This window comes from Toxorhynchites rutilus, chromosome 2, assembly GCF_029784135.1.
Source record: "Toxorhynchites rutilus septentrionalis strain SRP chromosome 2, ASM2978413v1, whole genome shotgun sequence".
Taxonomy (NCBI): domain Eukaryota; kingdom Metazoa; phylum Arthropoda; class Insecta; order Diptera; family Culicidae; genus Toxorhynchites; species Toxorhynchites rutilus.
In genome coordinates, this window is record NC_073745.1 from 281192555 (window position 1) to 281215881 (window position 23327).

A 23327-nucleotide genomic window follows, 5' to 3' on the forward strand; every position below is an offset into this window, starting at 1 on the left:
TTCAATTGTTCATCTCATGAAAAGTAACATTTTATTGATTGAGATAGACGCGTAGAAATATTTTCTATCAATTGATGCAAACATCTTTCTGTTCTGTTAAGAAATGTTCGATTTATAAGTATTCGAAATACGGGTAGGGTTAGCACACAAATCGGCAAATGTATGAGACAAAAGGAAGTTCTTCCAGTTTTCATGAATTTAAACCGTTTATAGATTAGCGAATTGTGATGTATAGCATATCAAACAAATCTTAGAGAATTCGATTGGCATGCAAATCAGAATTCGTTCACAGGGAACATAGTTATTAATGTTAACTTTATTTCATAAAAACGTGACCTGTTTTCTGATTTGGCACCCTTCCTGAAAGACGTTGTTCTACGTCAAAAAGAGAAGGGTGCAAATGATTATAGATCGCTTCTAGCCATCAGTGTTTGGCTTTGAGTGTGTTGCTTGTTTCCGTTTCGCGAAACTTAGAACTTGTTTATTTCTTGTACATGTGGATAGCACACCTTCGATACTTTTAGTTGTCATTAGTATTGGCTCTCGTGCGCATCGGCTCTGTTCTGATGCAACAAGCTCCTAGCTTTGTTGACGGTTTTGACCGAGAGTCGAGAAACAATTTTTCATAAACGGTCATTCTAGCGAAGTTTTATTTTTATCGCTGCAGCTGTGTACATCTGTTATACGCGTGTTTGATGCTTGTTGAATGGCGATGCATGGAAGATGCCTCTCGTTAAATACTCAGTGCAATGCGTGCATTGATATAAAGAAACAAATTGTGATATATGGCCAATTAGTGTATTGTTCTCGCAAAGGCAAAAAAAAATCGTTGTTTCTCGAAATTAAATTTCGACGTGTTTGCAAATAATATCCGAAATGATAAGCCAACAAATTAAAGAAAAAAGATTGCGTAGTTCTACGTCCTAAGCGGTCGTGTCTCGGATACAATCCCTCGATTTTTTTTCTTTAAAACTCTATATAGAAAAAAATAGATTTATTGTTTTGATTTTTGCATAACCGAAGGTTCAATAAAGTGAATTTACAAGTCAGCTTGAATTCACAAGTCAGAATTGTTTTAGGGTTTAACGGGCAGTGGCGACTATATTGCCTCCAATTTCTTCAACTTTTTCAATAGTTTTTTTTTATCAATGGTAAATAAGTATTCTTCCTCTTGTAAGGATTATTATCTCTGAAGTTTGAGTCGATAGCTTGCTTAGTTTCCACGGCTTTATAAAGGGTTAAAATATGCATATGAGGGCATATTAGTCTTACAACCAGCGCCAGTAAATGATTACGCCTGCTAGCTACTATACATCCTTCCACATCGTCATTTTCATTACTTTCATTGAATACGGTTCGAACTCAAACGAAATTTTCATTCAAATGTAAGCAATCGACATGTTTCTGCTGGCATATCAAAGTACAAACTGGTCAGCTCCAAATGGCCTTTCGCCTTTGGAACTAATGGTCGGTCGTCGCATACGTACCTCGGACTACAGAACAATCATCTTCACCTCCATCTAACGAACCGAAGCCATCCGAATTGCGATTCTTCAACTGTAATGAACCTGTGGTCGTCAAGTTGTACTCTAAAAACGCTTGGATTTGGGTACCTGGCACAATTCTCTAAAAAGTGGGTCGAGTAATGTACAACGTTTGGACTGATGGGAGTCGTCTAGTCGGGTCCCACGTTAACCAGATGAGAAGCCGAACATCATTCAGTTCTACCCAAAGTAAACCGTCGCAGGACAGATAGAAGACCTTGCTCTTGAGTATGCAATTGTGGTACACCAACGACATCGACTAAAGTAGCATCTTCTATCACAGCGATCCGCAGCGAACCGATGAAGGTGTCGTCGCTATCGTCACCCGAGATTTGAATGAGTCCAGTCGTCAGTCCTAGCCTGAAACCCACATCATCTTCATCGACGTCTTCCAACTTGGAAACAGCTTCAGCAACGGTACAGCTTTCACGGTGCTCTTCAAGGTCCACAAGACCACCTAAACGGCTTAACCTGTATCTATGATTCTAACGAGGGAGATGTTGCGACAACTGGACTCGAGCTCTGGAAACACGGCCAATGAGCAAGTGTTCCATTGTTTTCTTGCTGGGTTCTACGTGTGACAGCTCTCGACTATCACAACGATAAACGTCATCAATAGCATTAGACATTTTTGGTGACGCGTTCGATATTTAGTTTTGCAATCTGTAGGATCAATATGCTCCCGAAATATGCTATTATTTATGATGGCCATTGCATTGGAAATTAGAAGATATTGTTTTCCACTGTTGATAATTAAAGAGTAACAAACAAAATGGTATTGGTACCAAAATCCAAACCAAACTTTATCTGTCAAAAAGGGTACGCCCACCTTAAGTAGAGTGAAAAGCGACTGGAATATTCGTTCCAAATTTGCGACAATCAAATTCCCTCCCAAAGGTTTTCAATACATGTTCCCCCGGTTGTACAGAAATAGTCACATCGTCAGTACAAAAATAGACAGAAAAAGGACATCGAGCTCTACTTACTATCATCATCCGGTCGTATAACAGTCTTTGAGTGTGGTGTGTTTCCACTGAATAGGCAAATGGGTTGTCCGTTTGGCGGTAGTTTCCACTTCTGACTCGCATTCATCTGTCGATCTTCCTGTGGAGTGGACGGAAAAAAAAAACAGAAACTTGTTTGAGAACTTTTTCCTGTCCATTACAAAAGGATCGAAGCGCTCTTGTGCGCACGGTTCATGTTCAACTCCCACATACCTGGTATCGGGATAATTGCGTTAGTACGTGATGTATGATGCTGGCTTCCTCTTGTAGTAGACCTTCCGACTCGACATCTGTTGCAATTTCCTGTGTAGAAGAGAATGAAATGTTTGAAAAAAACCAAGCCGATACGAAACATCGGAAAATCGAAGAAATAATATATTTATTGATGCTCCCGTGTTACGATTTGTTGACACTTTGCCAGAGAGAAGATTTTCTCTTCTACAAAGTTGGGAAGACAGGGAAAAGCTTTTTTCATGCTTCGAAGGGAGTGAATCGTGCCATCGTGACGCGGACGAATGATTGCGTCATATTCAGTACCATACTATCGATTGACTCTCCACTCTTTTTTTTGAAAATAAAAAACTTTGATATAATCCAATTTTCCCATTTTATCTCCGCCTGTGTTTCGTTTCTGGCGCAAGCATTATTACGGCAAGCATTGAAATATGAACTGTGTGGGCAAAACAAAAAAAAATACACTCTGTATCAAATTTTCATCCTTTCTTGCCAATCGGCTTGGTGCACACCGTTGCATTTGGCCAGGATGTGATGCTATTTGAATTCACAATTTTCAATCAAATTTATTTTTCCTTTTCATGTGTCTCTCCGCTAGATTTAGGCCGTCGATTCGGAACGAGTTTTCATCATCATGCTAACAGTCTTGTCCTTTTGCTTGTATGCTTTATTCTTCCGCAACATTTTTTCACTTACCACATAATCCGGGCAATGCAATTACACTTTCCCGGTTTCGAGGATTTTCCCATATATTTCCACTTGAAACGCTTTTCATGGGTTATTGTGTATTATTAGGTTAAGACCTCGCTTCAATGGAGATATGTCTGCAAGTAACTTAGTTTACATAATATGATTTTCTTCCTTTTTTCTCAACACAGAACAATTTTACTAACAACATCTCAAATGGGTAACAATTTTGCTGACTCGAATTAGCTAATATATTTCCGAGAAGGTGTTGAGTACGATCTTCTAACAAGTCAGTTTGGCCGCAGGCAACATTCTGGCGTGAGTTCGATCCTTCCCCATTTCTCACGAATAACTACGGTTATCCGAATTCATAATTTTGGTCGACTAATCAAGTCTCCAAATCATGATGGGGCAGCAGGCAAGCAACCCTGCAAGGTTTCAATCATATTACGCTGACACCGTTTTAACCTTTTTGTTCAGCAGGAACAGAAAAAGAATACTCAACGGAAGTGTCAATGAACCGTTTTGGGGCCGCTCACTGGCAAATTGCGACTGGTCTATCAAAACAGCTCCAAAACCTAAGCTAATTATAATTTTCCACCCTCCCCCATTGTAAAAAAAAAGATCCTACTCCAGTTGGGTGTGCCGTGACACTCACCTCAATGAATTCCACCGCCAGCGGGTCGTCGAAGACGGCATGCCGCACCGCGAGGACCCACCGCTGGATAAATTGCACCACCCGCCGCTTGCACGTGATGAAGTACTCCTGGTCCTCCTCGCTGGCCGTCCGCATGTCCACCTCGCTGTCGGCGTGGTAGTGGCTGGCCAGTTCGTCGATAAGTATCGGCGTGGGCATGAATACGATGTGGGTCAGCAGGAAATCGTCTAAAAAAGGATCGTTTGGTCCCACCTGGCCGCCCAGTCTCGTCTCAAGCAGGTGTTCCAGCATCTTCTGGGGCGTGCCGGACATCACAGTGTATCTGCGGGGTAGAAGCAGGAAAAAAATCGAAAAATTGGTGGTAGGTATTTCACCGTATTTGCAGGCGTACTTCAAAGGCGAAAGAGAGGGGGAAAACAACAGAAGAACGAGCAAGGAAAGGTCTTCGAAAATGAGAAAGGATTCACTTAATAACGGTAATATTATTTCCAGAATAGACATGCACACATAAAAAAAGGGAATAACAGGAAACACTCTAATTGGTGTGACTGAAGTTTACTGTCGAACATTTATTGTTGAATGCAATAGCAGTGCTGGGAAGATACACACGTCAAAAAAATTGGGGAAGAAGATGCTATTTTTGATTATACTTTTTTTTAGAAATTTTCGAAAGGCTGTAGCTGCGTGATAAATGAACAGGTCTTTAAATTATTTCAAGCCTGTGAGCGGTGGAATCTCCTACCTGAAATTTTTTGATGTTGTCGAATGGGCAGAAATATCGCTGGAAAACTTGCAAAAAACTTCTATCTTGTTTAACATTTTGATTTTCGAGAAGGAAAACCGATTGGACGTCTCAATATAAAAATTTCCGGAAGTTTCGAGTATACATTAGATTGAGAAATTACTTGCTTACATGAATACTTCCTTTAATATATAAAAATCTTATTTTTTGCGTTTTTTTTTAAATTAGCGAGGAAAGATTCACTTATTGTTTTCACCATAATCAGAATTGGGACTTGTACAGAATTAGTTCAATCAAGTTTCTTAAACTGCCAATCGATTTTCTGTGCGATCATCATTTCGTAAAATATTGATAATCATAGACGGAAGGATGATTTTTCATTCAATGACTCTATTATTTTTCATTCATACTAACTTATTGTACTAGAATAGACTAGAATGGGTTCAATGAGCAAGAAGTAAATACAAGTTTAATGATTGGCTAATTGGGTTCGTTATTGGCTTGGTTACAAAAAAATTATGTTTCTTAGTTTATGAAAAATCAGAGCAAAAAATGTTGGTAGGAGATTCCAATACTAGAAAGTTTAAAAATGCTGAATACAGGGCGGACTCGATTATATACAATTTCGGATTTATTTTCACTGTATATAATTGAATCCTGTAAGTAATCGAGTAAAAAAATTTTTTTTGAATCGTTTTTTATGCATATATTTTTCGTTTTTTGAATATAAAAGTTGAACTTAATTTTTGATTCACCCCCTTAAAGTCATAAAATACCTTTCTAATATAAGAAATAAAAATATTTGATGAAAAAAGACGGGTGGGTAATGTCGGGGACATAACCGGAGTGACGTAGGACTATACAAAGGGGACAGTTTTTGTTAAATATAAATTTTAAATATATTGTTTTATTTTCTTCTCCTACGTGAATACCTACCTATCTACCTTAAAAATGGATTAGTTTACTGTTTACTCTTTATGAATATGTTGATGGTTCTGAAAAGAACCTTTGGTGTTGTGTTTTTTTATCACTCGATATTCCCATCTTGTTCGGTTAAACCTTCCTGTTTAGCTATTGCGTTTGCCACTCGCCACAGCTTTCACAGTTGGAAAATTTCTTCCCATCCAGCTTGTGACATGTTGTTCAGTAAATTACATTTGATGCGACGTGCCGGAGAAACACTTTGCCACTCACTGAAACTAATTGTTGTCTTGATGAGCGCCGAACCGAATCTGCTCTGTTCTTGATGCGGGTTTTCTGATTGTCGTGAGCAGCTTTGCAAGCCAACTCGAGCACTCCGACGGCCGAAACTCTATAATCGCTGTTAGGTATACTGGTACTCCGGCACCAATCCGTTCGGCCTAGTTACCCTTGCGGAGCAATCAGTGAATGCGACCAACAGGGAACTGGAGACTTGCACGGTTCGAGTGAGACTTTGCCTTTCCCTTAACTTGTCCTCCTTTGTTACGTCCACGATGCCGATGCCGTACAACCACACGGGTTTACGGTTTGAAAGAAAATAAGATATTTTTTTGGGGTCCGCATGTTTTATACTCTAGCGGTACACACTCACAGGATAGAGACAAATCGGCAGACTCATCCAGAGGGGCGAGTCCAACGAGACGAACGAATGAGCGTTAAAAGGGAGCGATGGCAAAAAAATACATTCATTACGATTCGCTCGTTGGATTCACATGCAGGCTAAAAAGGGTCCTTTTCAGGATCACAAAATTATCTTCAATCTAAAGATTTTATGAATTTGTTATCACTCGATATCCCCATCTTGTTCGTCTAAACCTTGCTGTTTAGCGATTGCATTTGCCACTCGCCACAGCTTTCACAGTTGGAAAATTTCTTCCCATCCAGCTTGTGACATATTTTACAGTAAATTACATTCAATGGCACGTCGCATTACCACCACTCAGTTTCGGATTGTAGGTAATTTTAACCTGTAATTGAACATTTGCGATGACAGTGGTACAGTGTCGACCTTCAAGTGGGGTCATAATTTGGACCCCGAACTCTATGTTTACAAAAATGTCCAACTAAATATGTCGCATTACTGGTCCGTCCAATTAGCTAAATGTCGAGATAAGTGTAAATGACTGTACTTTCAATCTAGAAGCAATTTAAGAATTGGTGAAAATCAATAAGCTCAGAACAACTGCCAAATTCACATACTCATCATATCCTGGCAAACAAATTATGAAAAAATCAATTTGTGTTTTATTATTATTTTGGATATTGTTTTAGAAAGCATTGAACTGTATTTCCTAAACTCTTTTTTGGAAGGTTTAATGGCCCTGAAAAGCGCCTTGTTTTATGGAATGGTTCCAATTTAGAAAACTTAGTACTCGTGGTTTTGAAAAAAACCATTTCGATAAGTTTGTATAAAGAACAAACTTTTTTCTTCTGCTACCTGATGCCGTTTTGCGATTGCGTTTGCCACTCGCCACTCGCTGCAACTGCCTGTTGTCTTGATGTCCACAGAACCGAATGTGTTCTGTTCCGAATGCGGGTTTTCTTATCGTCGCGAGCAGCTTTACCAGCTAACTCGATCACTTCGGCGGCCGAAACTATATAACGCCGGCTAGGTGGACTGGTGCACTGGTACTAACGCGCTCGGCCTAGCTACCCTTGCGGGGAACTCCAGATCAACACGGTTCGAGCGGGATTTTGCCTTTCCCTTCACTTTTCCTCCTTTACCATGTCCAGACATGGCTGCTTGGGTTGGTTTGTTGATGTGTTGTGATGCGAACCGATGTGGTGTACGGTTTGAATGAGAATGATCGTTACGGAAGGAAGGAAGGTATTGTATTATAGAGACTTTAAACTTTTGCAGTTCATTCGTCTCTAGCCTTGAGAAAGGCCCTTTGAAAACTCTACTCTACTCTACTCCAGCGCTACCACCTCCGCCCTCTTGCCTTGAAAAAGGCACTCGATCCCTCGCCGTCCAGCTCGTCCAGCAACGATGTTGTCCAGTCGGTGTCCACACAAAGAATGATCGTTACGGCAGCGGAGCTGGGATTTTTAAGCTGACTGGCTGGCTCGAGAATTACGCATGTGTGAGACTGCGACCAATGTTTCGTTCATTTTTTTTCTTTTTCCTTTCCAATCGTGGTTCATTCTATTTCGCTGCTGCTCTGGTTGCCCGTTTTGGTCGGTTCGATTTGAGGAGCACAAAATGGATCAATCAAAAATGGGCACATAGTGCATTTTGACAATGCTTGATATTTCACAATTATTCAATTATTTATCTCAAGAAAAATGAAATGTTATTCGTTATGATAGATGCGTAGATATATTTCCTATCAATTGATGCAAAAACCTTTGCGATCTATTGAGAAATGCTCGAGTTATAAGCGTTCCAAATCTTGCATTTTTTCCTACTTGTTCAGTGCCTAGATTTCCATTTCACCCCCTATATCTTCCGGTTAGACGTAGTCCTACGTCAAAAAAATCTTTCTACGCGTATGTTCGAATTTCAACAATGACAGAGTTATCGAGCTTTTTGTTGGTTTCGGACTCTATTACATCGCAGGCGCTATATTAAAAGGTATGCTACAGAAGACGATTCTGTTGCTTCCATTAGAAAGATGAGAAAATTTAGTACAGGATATAGTTGTGAAACATCTAAATTAGTGGATTGCATTAACATTTTGGAAGTGAAAAACCTCAAAGTTAGTATTTTTTAATGTGTTATTATTTATATTGTCCTATAAACTCATATTGAACTTGTTTGTTTCTATCGATTAAATAAAAGTTTTCTAACCGCTCTACAATTTGTTTTTTTACATCCAACTGCTATCTATCTAAATTTTACTACAATATCGATATAAACAATTCCCGGTAAAATTCAAGCAAAATCTTCAAAAATAACGATTTTGACCCCACTGTACATATAAAAGCCACTTGAATTTCAACTTAACGTTGAAAGGTAATATTTTTTCGTGTAATAAGTCATATTTGAAATATAATTTTTTTTTTCAAACTGTATATAATCGAGTCCAAAATTGTATATAATCAACCTGTAAGTCCGAGTCCGACCTGTAATTCATTTCCGGATGCTACGAAGTTACAGTCTTTCGTAAATAAAATTGATGTTGCATCTTTCTCCTCTTGTTTTTTGTCGAATTTACGATTACGAATTTACACGCGGTGAGCTTCAGCTTGACAGTAAAAAACAAAGCTCCTTAGTGCGTGTCATGTTGCTGAAATGTGAGAATAGGGCGATACTCGAAAATCTGGTTGCTTCTTTGTGTTCGTTCTTTGCGAACAGGGGTGCCAGATGTGGGTATACAGCTTCATTCTGAAGACAATTTGAAGGAAATAGTGTTTTCAAACATGTATTTTCTATGTTCTTTTCATGTGATATTAACATTTTAAGACGAACATCATCTTCTCAACGTAGGATTCCATGCGTCATTTGAATTAGGCGTGGAACCAATGTTGCCACAATGAAATCTGTATTTCCGAGCTAAAAAAATATGTTTTATCTGTAAATCTGTAAAAAAAATTCTGTATTGCGGATTTTGCACCTGATAAGACTTTTGCGTTAGATTTAAATACGAAGTAATAATTGCATACTTGTAGTAAAGTATATAAATTATCAGATATAACTACTATTCGGATAAATTCAAATTTTATAATATGGTGGAATACGTTTTGATTTTGCGCGTTTATTGAATATGCTTCCAAACTCGACACTGGTACAACAAAGACTGAAGCACTGAACTGTTCGGATTTCTGAACTTCTTCGGCTCTACACTCGTACTTCCATACTTGCTGAACTATTCCTCTCTCATCTAGATTTTTGTGAGTGCCAAGTTCTTTGCGTTATTTCTGTAGACATTCGTTATGCTGATTTCCCTGGATATTTTACTTTATAATTAGCAACTGCTATCTATTAATAATTAGGTATTAACTTATATATATATTCTGCTTATCCATGTTTTTGAGCTCGTGACTAATGGTATAGCTTGCCAGTAGTTTTCTGAATAGTTTTACTGTGCAATTTTTTCTTGCACAGAGGTCTAATTTGATCAAAAATGTGTAATATCTTAGATTGAGACTTTTAGATACATAGAGAATGATGCTAAATGAAAAATAAAAAAACATATTAAAATGTATTTTTAGGAAAAACCGAAGGAAAGAGATTATTTTATTTTATTTTGCGTTATAAACATTCATTTAACCCTCACTTTCCTCGTGGTGTTCATACATGGTCTTGCAGAATTTAGCTTTAGGTTTGTAATAAATCGTTTATAGCTTATATTTTGGTAGAAGGTATGTTTTGCTATGCTTGTAATCCAAATATGGTCGTTTTCTTGAATACAAATCTAGAAATATTTTAGAATATTTGTTAAATCATCTGTTAAATGTCATCAATATTTTTACAAAAAATCAAAACATGAAATCTAGATGCCTGATTAAAATATGATTTATAGCAAAGTTATTGGAAAACCGATGAGCTGTTTAATAATAATTACATTTTGAATACACCGTTAAAGAACCTTACTCAAGAATGGAATTTGATATCGAAAATTCAAGCACCAAGATATCCCCCCTTCGATTTTTTAAATATATTTTTACTCTAAAAAACCTTCCAATTTAACAAAATTTGACGTATAGTGGTGCAGTGTCGGACTGGCAAATACAAAGATATGTTTTTTTTTTGAAATTTTGTAAATGTTAATGCTTCGGGAAAATGTTACCATGAAAAAAACAACAAAGAAATGGAATCTACATGCGATTCTACATTGAAAGATGTACAAAATATTTTACCCTGAGAATAGTCATTCTCAAGATATAACCAATTTTATATAATGGAAATGTTTGTGAAATTTTCATACGATGTCGGAACTTTAGTCGTGACGTCCATCAGCAGTATGTATTTTTTATTATTTCATTAACTTTTCCTAAACAATTTCGCAAAGTATAGAAATTCCATCAATTCAAAAAAAAAACGATATATCCATTTGTGTGTGTTCGACACGGCACCGCTGTACGTAAAAAAATGTTCAAATTTAACATTTTAAATCCATATATGTTTTGATTAAGTTTTTAATATAATACTCAATTTTTGAGAAAGATTTTTAACGGTGTATTTAAAATGTAAAAATTAAATAGTTTATTGATTTTCGAACACTTTGCTGAACATGATATGTCAATCTGGTATGTCGATTTCAAGCAAAAAAAAATTTTTGCAAAAAAAAAGGTTAATGATTCTGGATTGACTGACGCCCTGATTAAAAATCAATTGTAATTAAAATTGGTCATCGGATGATTTGTATGCTCAGCTTTTCAGAAATCAGATAAAAAGCTAGAATTTCTCAGGTTTCGATAGTCTTTCAAATTTTCCAAAGTTTTCACCCACAAGTAGGCATTTGGCAAGTCTTCAGAAAAGCAGGAAACAGGTCTAAACATTATGCACAGGTATTATTTGGTTGATATGTTTAATAAATTAGTTCATTATGCTTTTAAGCTTTCTACTTTGGAACCTATTTGATTGAAAACATAAAAAAAATCGAATAAAATGCTTTTCAAATGAAGCGAATAAAAATCAAACTTCGGACACTAAATCAAATTTCGGACAGTTCATTTTGTAATTTTTTGGACGAAAATTACATTACACTTGATTACATTTTATAGTCAACTGCGAAACACTTAGCAAGCAATCACAGTAAACTGTTAACGATGATAAGAACTGATGAAACACGGGAGAAATTTAAATATTGATGAACGGGTAAATTCTACGTGCTCAGGCTAAGCAAACGTCAAACACAAACGACAGTGAGTAGTGTTGATAGATTTTGGCCGATTATGTTATAATTCAAATGTAGTTCTCATATAAAATGATAGTGAAACCAAGGTATTACTCTAAAGAAGCAATTGTGATATTAATTTTATAGTTATATCATCCGTGCATTAAGCATTTTAAGATATTAGAACAAAGTGTTCGAAATAAAGGGTGTGTCACATCAAATTGCATCACGGAATAAGCGCTGTAGAAATTTAATTTTTAGGAATTATATCTTCAGCTTTCGCTTATAATCAGATAAGAGTGTATAGCTCACGTTGGCCATGCTTCACTGTCAATTTTTCGTAAATTTGGAAAAATGTCGTCGAACGAAAAAGAGCGTCGTGAATTAATCCTGTGCACTCATTTCGAGAATCCGGAGTTGTCACATCGGGACATCGGTAAGATGCTGGGAATCGTCCAATCCACGGTCAGCAGAGTACTAAAACGATACTTCGAGAACCTAACCATCGACCGGAAGGTGAAGAACGGCAAAAATGGATGCTCCGTCAGTGAAAAAGATCACAAGCGCGTAGTTAAGCAGTTTAGACGTGATCCGAGAAGTTCGGTCCGGGATGTCGCCAATAAGCTGAATTTGTCAAGTTCATTCGTCCAGCGGACCAAGCAGCGGGAGGGCCTGCGTACATGCAAAGTTCAGAAGGCTCCTAACCGCGACGAAAGGCAAAACATGGTGGGGAAGACGCGAGCCCGGAAGCTGTACACCGAAATGCTGACGAAGCCGCATTACCTGGTAATGGACGACGAAACCTACGTCAAAGCGGACTTTCGTCAGCTGCCGGGCCTGTTGTTCTTCTCCGCAGAGGACAAATTCAGCGTTCCGGAGGAGATTCGCAAGCAGAAACTATCCAAGTTTGCCAAAAAGTACATGGTGTGGCAAGCGATCTGCTCTTGCGGAAAGCGGAGCGCCCCCTTCGTGATGACCGGCACGGTAAACGGGCAGGTTTACCTTAAGGAGTGCTTACAGAAGCGCTTACCTTATGGACGGGGTAAAGAGGAAGGTGCGAGCATACGGGCTTGGGCTCGAAGTATGAATAAAAAGAAAATGCCAAAAGTTGTTTAATAGTTTTTATTTTACTGTCTAAAATTTTCAAAAGGATCGGTCTACTGGGCGAATTTCTACAGCGTTTTTTCCGTGATGCAATTTGATGTGACACACCCTTTATGATTCAGAACGGTACTCTAAGGGCCGAATAAAAAGGGCGGGTCTAACATTTTTCAATAATGATTACATAAAGATGCTTTGAATAGTTCATGGAATTGCTTATACTCTCAACAATAAAATTAGGTGTTATTCGAAATGGTGCAACTTCGTGAAAACTGTACGTTGTGCATTTAAAGTCTAAACTTTCATGTTTTGGAATAATCTACGAACATATTTTTATCCTGGTGTGTGTAGACATATTGGACAATAATATCGGGAAGAAATAAAAAAAATAATTTCTAATTAGTGTTTCAAAGATTATGGACTAACACAATTTCTGGCAAACAATATAGAAAGAAATCGATTTTTCCATTTTGCGTTCTACGCGACGCTCTGTGTGTAAACATGCGTTCATTTCAATAATAGGCGTTTCAGAGTCCGTTTTATCGATTTGCCCCCTTGCGATGTTTCCGTAGAGTTTTGTGAAACTGTTAATATCAACAGTTGAGGTGCCGCACAAAACTTGAAGACCTACATATGAGTACAGATGTCATCTACTTGTTATGATTTAAAAACTGTGCAAAACTAATACCACGTCACTAAACACAATAATTACTTTTTGAAATCGATTTCACTATGTTTTAAAAGAGAAAGTTAACATAGTTTTGCGTCGCTCATCAATAACAAATGAAATGAATTATTAACGAAATGTACACACATGAGCAAAAAAATTGAACTCGTCTTGCACACATTATGACCATTACAACAATAAACTTTGCAACTTTTTTTCTGAGAGCTGCCCGATATGTAAATTTCTCTTCCATCCTGCGACATGGAGCTGTGCTCCGTTCAAGCGAGGATGATTAATTATAATACAACGGTGGAACAGGTTTCCGCACCATTCCCAAGTTTTAAGTAAACGGGAAGAGAAAAAAAGTCCTCCCACAAGCAGCTCTGAAAGCACAGGTAGTTATTTGACGCTAGGAAGGTTAATGTAAGCAAACAGACGCTTGGCATGCAATATATATGTACCATTTAGAGCAGTTGACATAAAGCAAAATGGATTCAGGGGGAGAGATGTGGGTGATGTGGTTTGTAAGCGGGTGCTTTCAGTACATTCAATCTTTTTTTGTTGTTGCTAAGGTGTACTTAGGTATTATCGTTGGGTGACGGTGTTGAGTAAGTGACAAAAGCGTCAGGAGAAAGCAAGCACGATGAAACGACAGGATATGAATTGGGGAGGTGAGAAGGGTGAGAGCGCCTACTTGAAAGCCGAGTGTCCTCGCTGTTTTGCTACCCGTTCCAGGATTAGTACATCCTTGCCGTGTTCCTGCAGTCGTAGTGTGTTGGCTTCGACGTCCCGCAGGATCCGGTTAAAGTGTTCTTTATCCACACGCAGCAGGTGACAGTTGTTCTCTTTGAGCACGATTGTCGCCGCCCTGTCGATGGTTTACGGGGTTTCGTGTTTCGCAGGATAAAGAGAATAATTTCAGTGTGGTTTTAGTGGTTAGTGTTAATCCTAGCTGTAAGTAATTTAAAATCTACATAATGTAAAAAAGTGAGCGTCGTATTAACTATTTGCGACATTGAACGGAACAACCGCCCTGATGACACTTTGGTTCAATTCGTCTGAGATAATTAAAAAGTTAAGTATACATTTTCGGCAATTAGCTTCACCACCACCGTTCCATCGGTGCATAAAGTGGCTGTTAGACCCGATTAAGCCCGAATATCCCTCCGAAAGCTCTCGGTAATTAGTTAGACTGAAACAACTCGTCGTAAAAGCAGCCACACAAAAGTAAGGGATACGTGCGAAAGGGACACGGTGGAACTTTTCCCCTAAAATGTCCCGCCCGCAACTCATTGCATTATCCGTTCCTTCTCTGCTCGATTTTGGTCCTGTTCGTGGACCTTCGTGGCCATGATAAATGGAGTCTTTTCCTTCCCACTATATTTGCATATATTTTACCCGGAAATTGCTCACTTCCCGGAAGTATGTGCGCGCCTACCTTGGAGCATCGTTGATGAGTGCCAATTTGCCGAAATCGTCGCCTTCCTTGAGCGTCGCGACGGTACCTTTGCCGTGGATCACGACGTCCACTGACCCCTTGAGCAGGATGTACCACGAGCGGCCCTCGTCGCCCTGGTTGAACACTGTAACGAAGAGAGGGGGGGGGAAAGAAGAGAACAAAAGTTATTGGTATGAGATGAGCCGTTGAAATGTGCTGGATGCTGGAGAAAGAACAGCTGGTAGGGTGCTTGCGAAAATACGTGCATGTACTTTGGAGTTCTCTGGATTATTTCATTGCTTATTTCAACGAGGGTAATAACTCCGAACTCGTAGATTCATCTTCTCGAAATATGATAGCTTTTATAAAGAGCCTGGCCGGGTGTAAATTTCGATATTTTGAAAAAAAAAAATATAGCTTTGAGACTCACTTCTGCTCTAATTTCTATTTAAATGCTTTCGCATGTGTCTTTTTTCTACATGTGGCGTAGTTTTTTCTTGAATTTTTATTTTTTATTTTTTTTTTATCTGTATTCTAGTGGTTTTCAACTCATTTGGCTGGTTCGTCACTTTTACTTCCATTTTTGGAAGAATGTCGGGAGTGAGAATTGAACTCGTGACCTTTAGCGTGAGAGGCATGGATGTTACCACTACGCCAGATCGCCTCCACTCCTGAATTTTTTAGAGCAAGGACTTTATTTTTTCTCACAGAGCTCTATCGTACTGCTGACTCCTATGAATTTGGTAAACCATCTAAATTCAATGTAAAGATAATTTCATATATTAATCATCATTAATCTCTAAGTATACCGACAAAATTTAGACATACAAAAAACAAAATTTAAATAAATATAAAAACAGTACCGGGTCTCTAAATTCAAAATAAATTAAAAATGCCCAAAGGCCAAAAAATTATTCTTTTTTTTCGCGCAATCCTCTTAAAAATTCAAGAAAAATTTTTAAAAATTCAAGAAAAATTTACGCCACATGTGGAAAAAACAACACACGAACGCATTTAAATAAAAATTAGACCAAAAGTGGGTCTCAAATATTTTTTTTTTCAAAATTTCAAAATGCCCAAAATTTATATATTTTTTTTTTGTGCCGCGAAAAACGCTCTGAAAATTCTGAAAAAAATAAAATATACCTAAAATAGACGTAGGAAGAAATTTGAATACAAATTAAAGTAGCACTGAATCTCAAAATAAAAAAAAAATTAAATTTAAAATAACAATTAATTTTAGAAATTTTTAGAATATTTGATTTTTTGATGAAAATATTGATCGATACACCTTAGTAAGATGTACTTTCAGTATTTTTTCTCATGTTTTTGTCTCTAAGCGTGATAAAAACGAATGGTGCTTTTTTTTCCATAGATCCTAATATATGTTAGTATTCATTATTTTAAACGTTTTCAATCACATCGAACCCACCGTGATCCTTCAATTGTCAAAATATAAATCATAACAAACGCGAGTGCCGATGATATGTAGCCGGATGTAATTTTCCGTCAGTGAAGTTTAAGCTTTAATTGTTGAACGCGGTTTCAAATTCTTTTCCGTTGCTCTACAGTTTGTCCCCTGGATTGATAGCAATCACTGGGATTCGAGTTGAGGTAAGTTAAAGCAATAAGTTAATAGAAAGAGTCTTCTTGAAAAATGTGTGCTGTCGGGGTAAGTCCGTCACCCTTTGAGTGGGGGATTCCGGCATGGTTTGCGTTTAGTTGAAGGTTTCTAAGACATATTTTCCATCAATTTCAGATAACTCGCAGCTACCAAAGGAAAACGAATCGAGGGAGTTGGTCCCAGGAGAACCTCACCCTTGCAAAAGAGGCTATTGCTAGTGGAGTTTCTATCAAACGTACTTCCACGACTTTTGGAATACCCAGGTCTACATTACATGATCACGTTTTTCAGAAGGTGATAAGCTCGAAACTAGGACCAAGAGAGACCGTGTTTACGGTGGAGCAGGGAGCGGAGATCATGCAGCGCCTACTTCACCTAGAAAACCGATTTTATGGCATCACGAATATCGACGTACGGAAGCTAGCTTTCGAGCTTGCTGAAAGAAATGGAAATGGATTCATGAGACATGCTACACGGATTTCGATATGACGTGCATCTTTTGTTCTTAAGTTGTTTTTTATGAATTGAACTACTGATGTAAATTTAATGTTGGATTTAAGCTGTTCGATAAAATTAAATGAACTTCATCATTGAACGAAAAATAATGGCTATATGGTCTTAACGAAAATAATAAACTAATTACAACTAAACATAATTTAACTAGTTTTATTGCCATCATAATCACAAAAACCTGAAAAAATTTACCTACAGTCATGAACTCATTCTTCTCTTTGATTTCAAGTCGAATCCTAGTGTGATTAAAAGCGTCGTATGACGGATATTGATTCAAGTAAGAAGAAAAACTGACCACCGGCTGACCAATGTGGTCCTAGATTCCATTAAACTTGTAATTGAATTGTGGTGTGGTTTGGTGATTTCTTCTCCATATTCCATGATCATCGGAACTTGTTCCGATCATATCTTCGGAATCGGTTGAACGATTCGACATTTAGAATTAGAATACCTTCTATTTGCCGACTGTCACATTCAAACTGGTTCATCTGTTGCCAAGTATATATATATTGAGAAATTGAGATGACGGTCTTACCCCATAGGGTACCGGTGTTACCCCCATGGGGTGCCGGTTTCACCCGCACTGGTTGATGAGCTTCATTTTTATGGCAGTTTTTTTATTACTTGAGAAAATTACCGTTTAAATGTACTGATATTCCTTATATCTCATGGCAAATAAACTAGACAATGATTCTGTGGAGGAAACATATCAATATGTGCCGGCAGATCTCACAAAACAATACTTTCCGTTAGAGTGTCGGGCATACCCCCCATTCCCCTACTGTGTCGCAAAATCATTGATTTTCGGGCGAGGGTAAGGAAGGGAGATGAAAGAAATGAGCGCCATTGTGGCAGCCATTTGTGGCTAGCTTCCACCTTCCCCTTAACATTCGAACAATTAGTCGTCTGTAAAGCCCAAATATTTGGCCACCCCTGGTATATATCGAGTGGTTTTGTCTTTTCGATAATTTTTCCAGAGAGAGTCAGAAAGCTATGTTTTTGTACGATCCATTGGCCTAAGCACAGTTTATATGCGGAACAAAAATAAAGTGTTTTTTCCTCAGAGACTTCGTGAGCTAGATTTTTCCTCGTATTTCATCACCATTTAGCAATACCCGTGAATGACGCTCCCCCCAGGGTAACCGACCCTCGGAATCTTGAACTAATCCATCTCCGGATGTCGTGTTATTCTTGTTGCCCAAATATTTACACCCCGGCAATAAGTCAAGGTCTCTCTGTGCTTCTTAGGGAAGAACCGCCGGTGGCGGTAATGAGCAAAAAATACGCGCCTGCCGTTGTGATAGCGCTCGCTGCGGCTGGAGAAATGACGAGCCTCCAATGGGGGGGGGGGGGGTTGGCGTGGGTGTGCAGGAGAATGCTTTCACGGTGAGCAGGCGTACATAAATTACTTAGACGCAATGAGATTAAGGGAAAGTCGTTTGTTAGCGATGGGATGCCATTAAAAATAGATACCACAGAGCGTAGCACATGATGAACGAGCGCCCCCCCCCCCCCCTTGGAGCAAAATGGCTGCTGGAAGAAAATGCTAAGTGCCAAAAACGAGAGAATAGCGCTGGATCACTTGTTGAGCAAGTGATGGGTGAAGTTTCGAACAGATTTCCACCCTCAGCCGGAGGAACTGCAAATTTGGTTGGCAGATGGCGTTTATGGGACTTTGCCGGGATAAAAATACCAGAAAATATTGCGATGGCAAATCGTTATCTGCAGATATGAAGTTTTATTTCGGAGATGATTTCGGTGAAATGATTCATGACAGTTTATGTTATTTGTTATTTTTGTTTGCCACTGCTCCTCGCAGCCGGAAGGCAAACTCTTATCGTCTATGAGAAATTTAGCTGAGGAAGCGAAAATTCACAGCTAGAAGTTATAGGTATTTACTCTCGTGAGCAATAGATCAAATCATTAGCGTGACCCAGCGCTTTCAGAAGATTTGATACTGGGAAAAAAAGTTTCCCGCCAGAAGAAGTGCAATGTAACAGAATCATTTCATTATTGATTCTCAGTTCGAGTTTAGTTGATGATATGTTAACACAGCAAACTATAACGATTGGAACAACCATCGCTTTACAACTTTTTTCGTGGTAGTAAAAAAACGCTTTTCCTCTCACACTAATTGGTAAACATTGGTGAAATTTACGGCTTCCGTCGGATTTGGTGCTACTCTTCCGCCTCTAACGTAACATCTTGGTACTGTAAACATTGCTCGTGGATGAGGAAACTGAGACTGAAGCATTTTGTTTTTTTCCTTAGTATCTTCCATTGTTTGTACCAGATGGATTTTTTCATCGAAATTTGGTTTTGTTTTTCATTTACTGTTTCGGGGAAAATCGTCCGGTTCAGAATTCAACATGCAGAATGTATATAAGGTCTCTATTTTGAATTACTGTCTGTTAATTACATGGATGCACAAGAATTCGATTCCTCAGCCAAACTACATCGAGTATTTTGACATTCTCGGAACGGCACACAGATAGATTCATTTTCATCAAGCATCCAATTATATTTGCGATAGATGCAATTTCAAGAACAATTGCTCGAAGAATATTCGGGATCCCATCAATCCGATTTCAAATATCAGCTGCTTAATTGAAGTGTTTGGAAACAAATTGAATTGCAATGCCCCATCTCACACATCACTCAGAGTAATGGATCAATTGAAAGAATTGGGATGGATGGTGCTCTCTCTCAAGTACCTTGTTTTCTAGCGAATATTGTTTTTTCGAGAATCCATCTCATTATTAAAAGATGGCTTCGAGGGCGGCGATGTGAAGATTGTTGGCAATGTGCCAGCAAAATGTCAAAATAATATCACCAAAAAAAAAAGACAACACATTTCCCTAATGAAAGAGCTGAATCCTCCATTCACAGCATTCGACACCAAGCAATCTCATTCTTGGCGTTCATGCAGCGTTTATTTGATCTCGATGTTTTTTTTCCTTGCGCCACGCAAAAAGAAATAGAGCGCCTTCAAGGAATTCCGGGCAGCCATCCAGGTGCCAAACGGTGTATGAAAATTAAATGTCACCGCCTTTGTCATCGCTGCTATCGCTGTCATTGGTGCTGACGCGTGGCGTCAAGGAATTTTTCCGTGCTTCCCGGCGCGTCGGGAAATTCCAAACCGTTTAATTTATCATCCGTCTTCTGATTCGGCTGGCAGAGGCACAGATATTAAACGCGCTTAATAGATGTTTATGGCGCATGAAGAATGGCGGAAGATTAGTGATGTTAGGCCGGTAGAGAAAGCAATTAAAACAGTTTAATGCTTTAATGACGGAAAACTATCACGTCATTAGCGAGTGTGCTTAATCAGTGTAGCAAGGAGACAGCGACATTGACACATATCGTGAATAAAGGGTGTGTCACATCAAATTGCATCACGGAAAAAACGCTGTAGAAATTCGCCCAGTAGACCGATCCTTTTGAAAATTTTAGACAGTAAAATAAAAACTATTAAACAACTTTTGGCATTTTCTTTTTATTCATACTTCGAGCCCAAGCCCGTATGCTCGCACCTTCCTCTTTACCCCGTCCATAAGGTTCTGTACAACGTCAGGTTGTAGTTTTTTTTGAACAGAAATCCATTTTCTCTTGAAGTCCGCCTCCGATTTCACAACTTTTGGGTTCTTCCGGAGGGCCTGCTTCATAATCGCCCAATATTTCTCTATTAGGCGAAGCTCCGGCGCGTTGGGCTGGTTCATTTCCTTTGGCACGAAGGTGACCCCGTTTATCGTGCCGGTCATCACGAAGGGGGCGCTCCGCTTTCCGCAAGAGCAGATCGCTTGCCACACCATGTACTTTTTGGCAAACTTGAATAGTTTCTGCTTGCGAATCTCCTCCGGAACGCTGAATTTGTCCTCTGCGGAGAAGAACAACAGACCCGGCAGCTGACGAAAGTCCGCTTTGACGTAGGTTTCGTCGTCCATTACCAGGCAATGCGGCTTCGTCAGCATTTCGGTGTACAGCTTCCGGGCTCGCGTCTTCCCCGCCATGTTTTGCCTTTCGTCGCGGTTAGGAGCCTTCTGAACCTTGCATGTACGCAGGCCCTCCCGCTGCTTAGTCCGCTGGACGAGTGAACTTGACAAATTCAGCTTATTGGCGACATCCCGGACCGAACTTCTCGGATCACGTCTAAACTGCTTAACTACGCGCTTGTGATCTTTTTCACTGACGGAGCATCCATTTTTGCCGTTCTTCACCTTCCGGTCGATGGTTAGGTTCTCGAAGTATCGTTTTAGTACTCTGCTGACCGTGGATTGGACGATTCCCAGCATCTTACCGATGTCCCGATGAGACAACTCCGGATTCTCGAAATGAGTGCACAGGATTAATTCACGACGCTCTTTTTCGTTCGACGACATTTTTCCAAATTTACGAAAAATTGACAGTGAAGCATGGCCAACGTGATCTATACACTCTTATCTGATTATAAGCGAAAGCTGAAGATATAATTCCTAAAAATTAAATTTCTACAGCGTTTTTTCCGTGATGCATTTTTTTTTTGATGTGACACACCCTTTAATAAGCGATTATATCCACAATGAAGGAAGGCGCAATTTACGATCGGGAACAGGTTTGTTGTATCAGGAGAATTGAATCAGTTCCGACGAAATAGAGTCCTAAAAATGCTTCTGAGAAGGCGAAAAGTGATATCCAATTATGGACAATCTCTGTTCTCTGTCGGTTAATTCTTTGAGAGAGCATTACAGAATTGAATTTCTTTCTTTCCTTTTTTAATTCAGATATTTAGTGGATGTTTTTTAACCATCACTACGCTTCACCACTACTATATTTCTCCAATTAGGTTGACGAGAACAAGGAGCAATCGTTGATCAGTGCATTGTTGACACGTTGAGTACCGAACTGTACTTCAAAAGCGCTTGCAGAATATCAGTGTCGATCCCAGCTCCCAAAGATATTCATTGTATAATAATAAATAGTCGAAAACTCGACTGATACATGAGTAGTCATATTTTGCAACACATCCGAAAAGAAAGCCGTAGTTTTCCATTTTCGTGCTTTGTAACTACCAGTCCCAATGATTAACCCTTTTTTTATGTATAACTTTTTATTGCATTGGCAAAAATTGATGAAATTTTGGGTAAAATTTGTTCAGAGTGTATTGTTTACATGTGCAAAATTTCGTCACTATCTGTCATGTGGTTATTGAGATGACTTCTAAACAAGAAGTACTTCGATAAAAAATTAAGGTCCTGGTCGTGAAAATCCAGGCCAGTTCCAGAGGTGGATCGCGAAACAATTGGGAATCAACCATTCGACCGTGTTCCGCGTGGTAAAATCGTTCAAGGAGACCTAGACGATCCAAACGAACCAGCGGCGAGCTGGCACCAGAGGAATAGCGAAGTCGATCGACCCCGTAAAGGCAAGGAAGGGGAGCGAATACTATGAACGCAAACCGAAACTTTCGATTCGGAACGAGGCCAAGAAGGTCAATTCTTCCGTTCGATGGATATACGAAAAAACATGATTTTTCATGTGCATTTCTGAAATTGACTTTAAATGAAAATTCCACATTTAATATGTATTCTATGTGATGGGAACACATTTTTTGTAATTCTCAATCGTGCACCCTAATGTGTTGCAGCAAAGCGTGACAGGGTACAGCTAGTATAATATAAAAAGAAGAATGCCTCCAGAAGTGCCTGCTGCCCTTCCTCTGGTCCCACGAAGGTGACACTCTATTTTGGCCGAATCTGGCATCGGGCTATTGCGCAGAACCGGTTTTTGACATAAATGTACACTCTGTTCAACTTCTATAAGACCAGGTGGTGATCTTGCTGCTTTGTGTCATTGTAAACAAACTATGCTTCAATTTATATTCTAGTGTGAAGGTATTGGTGACTACCATACACTGCATGATTTTCATATGTGTGTGTGCAAGCGCTGAGCGTAAACGAATGTTTTCGTATTTTTCAACTGTCAAGTTTCTATAAGACCAGATACATTTTCCGTTGTTTTAGTTGTTTTGATCAATAAGTCTGGAAAATGCCGAAGGGAAAAGTGCTCACGGAGAGAGAAGAAAGACAAATCGATGCATTTCACCAAGAAAATGTTGATATCAGAGAAATTGCTCGTCGGATTGCGCGATCGCATCCAGTAGTGCTAAATTATTTGGCGAATTCTCATGGATACGGTAATAAGGAGAGAGCTCCACGTAAATCGGAGCTCTCTGACTGGGATAAGCGGGAAATAGTTAGTACAGCTTCGAATATCTCAAAATCGCTTATAAAGCAATATTTCAACTTCTCAACAACTCGGGTGACAATTCGTCAAATTTTGGTAAAAAATCCTCACAAAAAGAGGGTTTAAAAG

General features: G+C 39.0%; 1 protein-coding gene across 4 annotated transcripts in view; it reads right to left on the reverse strand.

The window, feature by feature from the left end:
- The window catches only part of LOC129764816 (rap guanine nucleotide exchange factor 4), a 511489-nt gene that overhangs the window by 53837 nt on the left and 434325 nt on the right, over positions 1–23327 (reverse strand). For 3 of the 4 annotated variants that reach the window (XM_055764312.1, XM_055764315.1, XM_055764314.1), the window contains 5 exons: positions 14840–14984; positions 14096–14269; positions 4128–4449; positions 2762–2851; positions 2531–2648 (listed from right to left, as the gene is read on the reverse strand). In XM_055764312.1, coding sequence (XP_055620287.1) covers positions 2531–2648; positions 2762–2851; positions 4128–4449; positions 14096–14269; positions 14840–14984 — 849 coding nt within the window. The remainder of the gene's footprint in view (positions 1–2530; positions 2649–2761; positions 2852–4127; positions 4450–14095; positions 14270–14839; positions 14985–23327) is intronic. The other variant, XM_055764313.1, reaches the window with a different exon arrangement.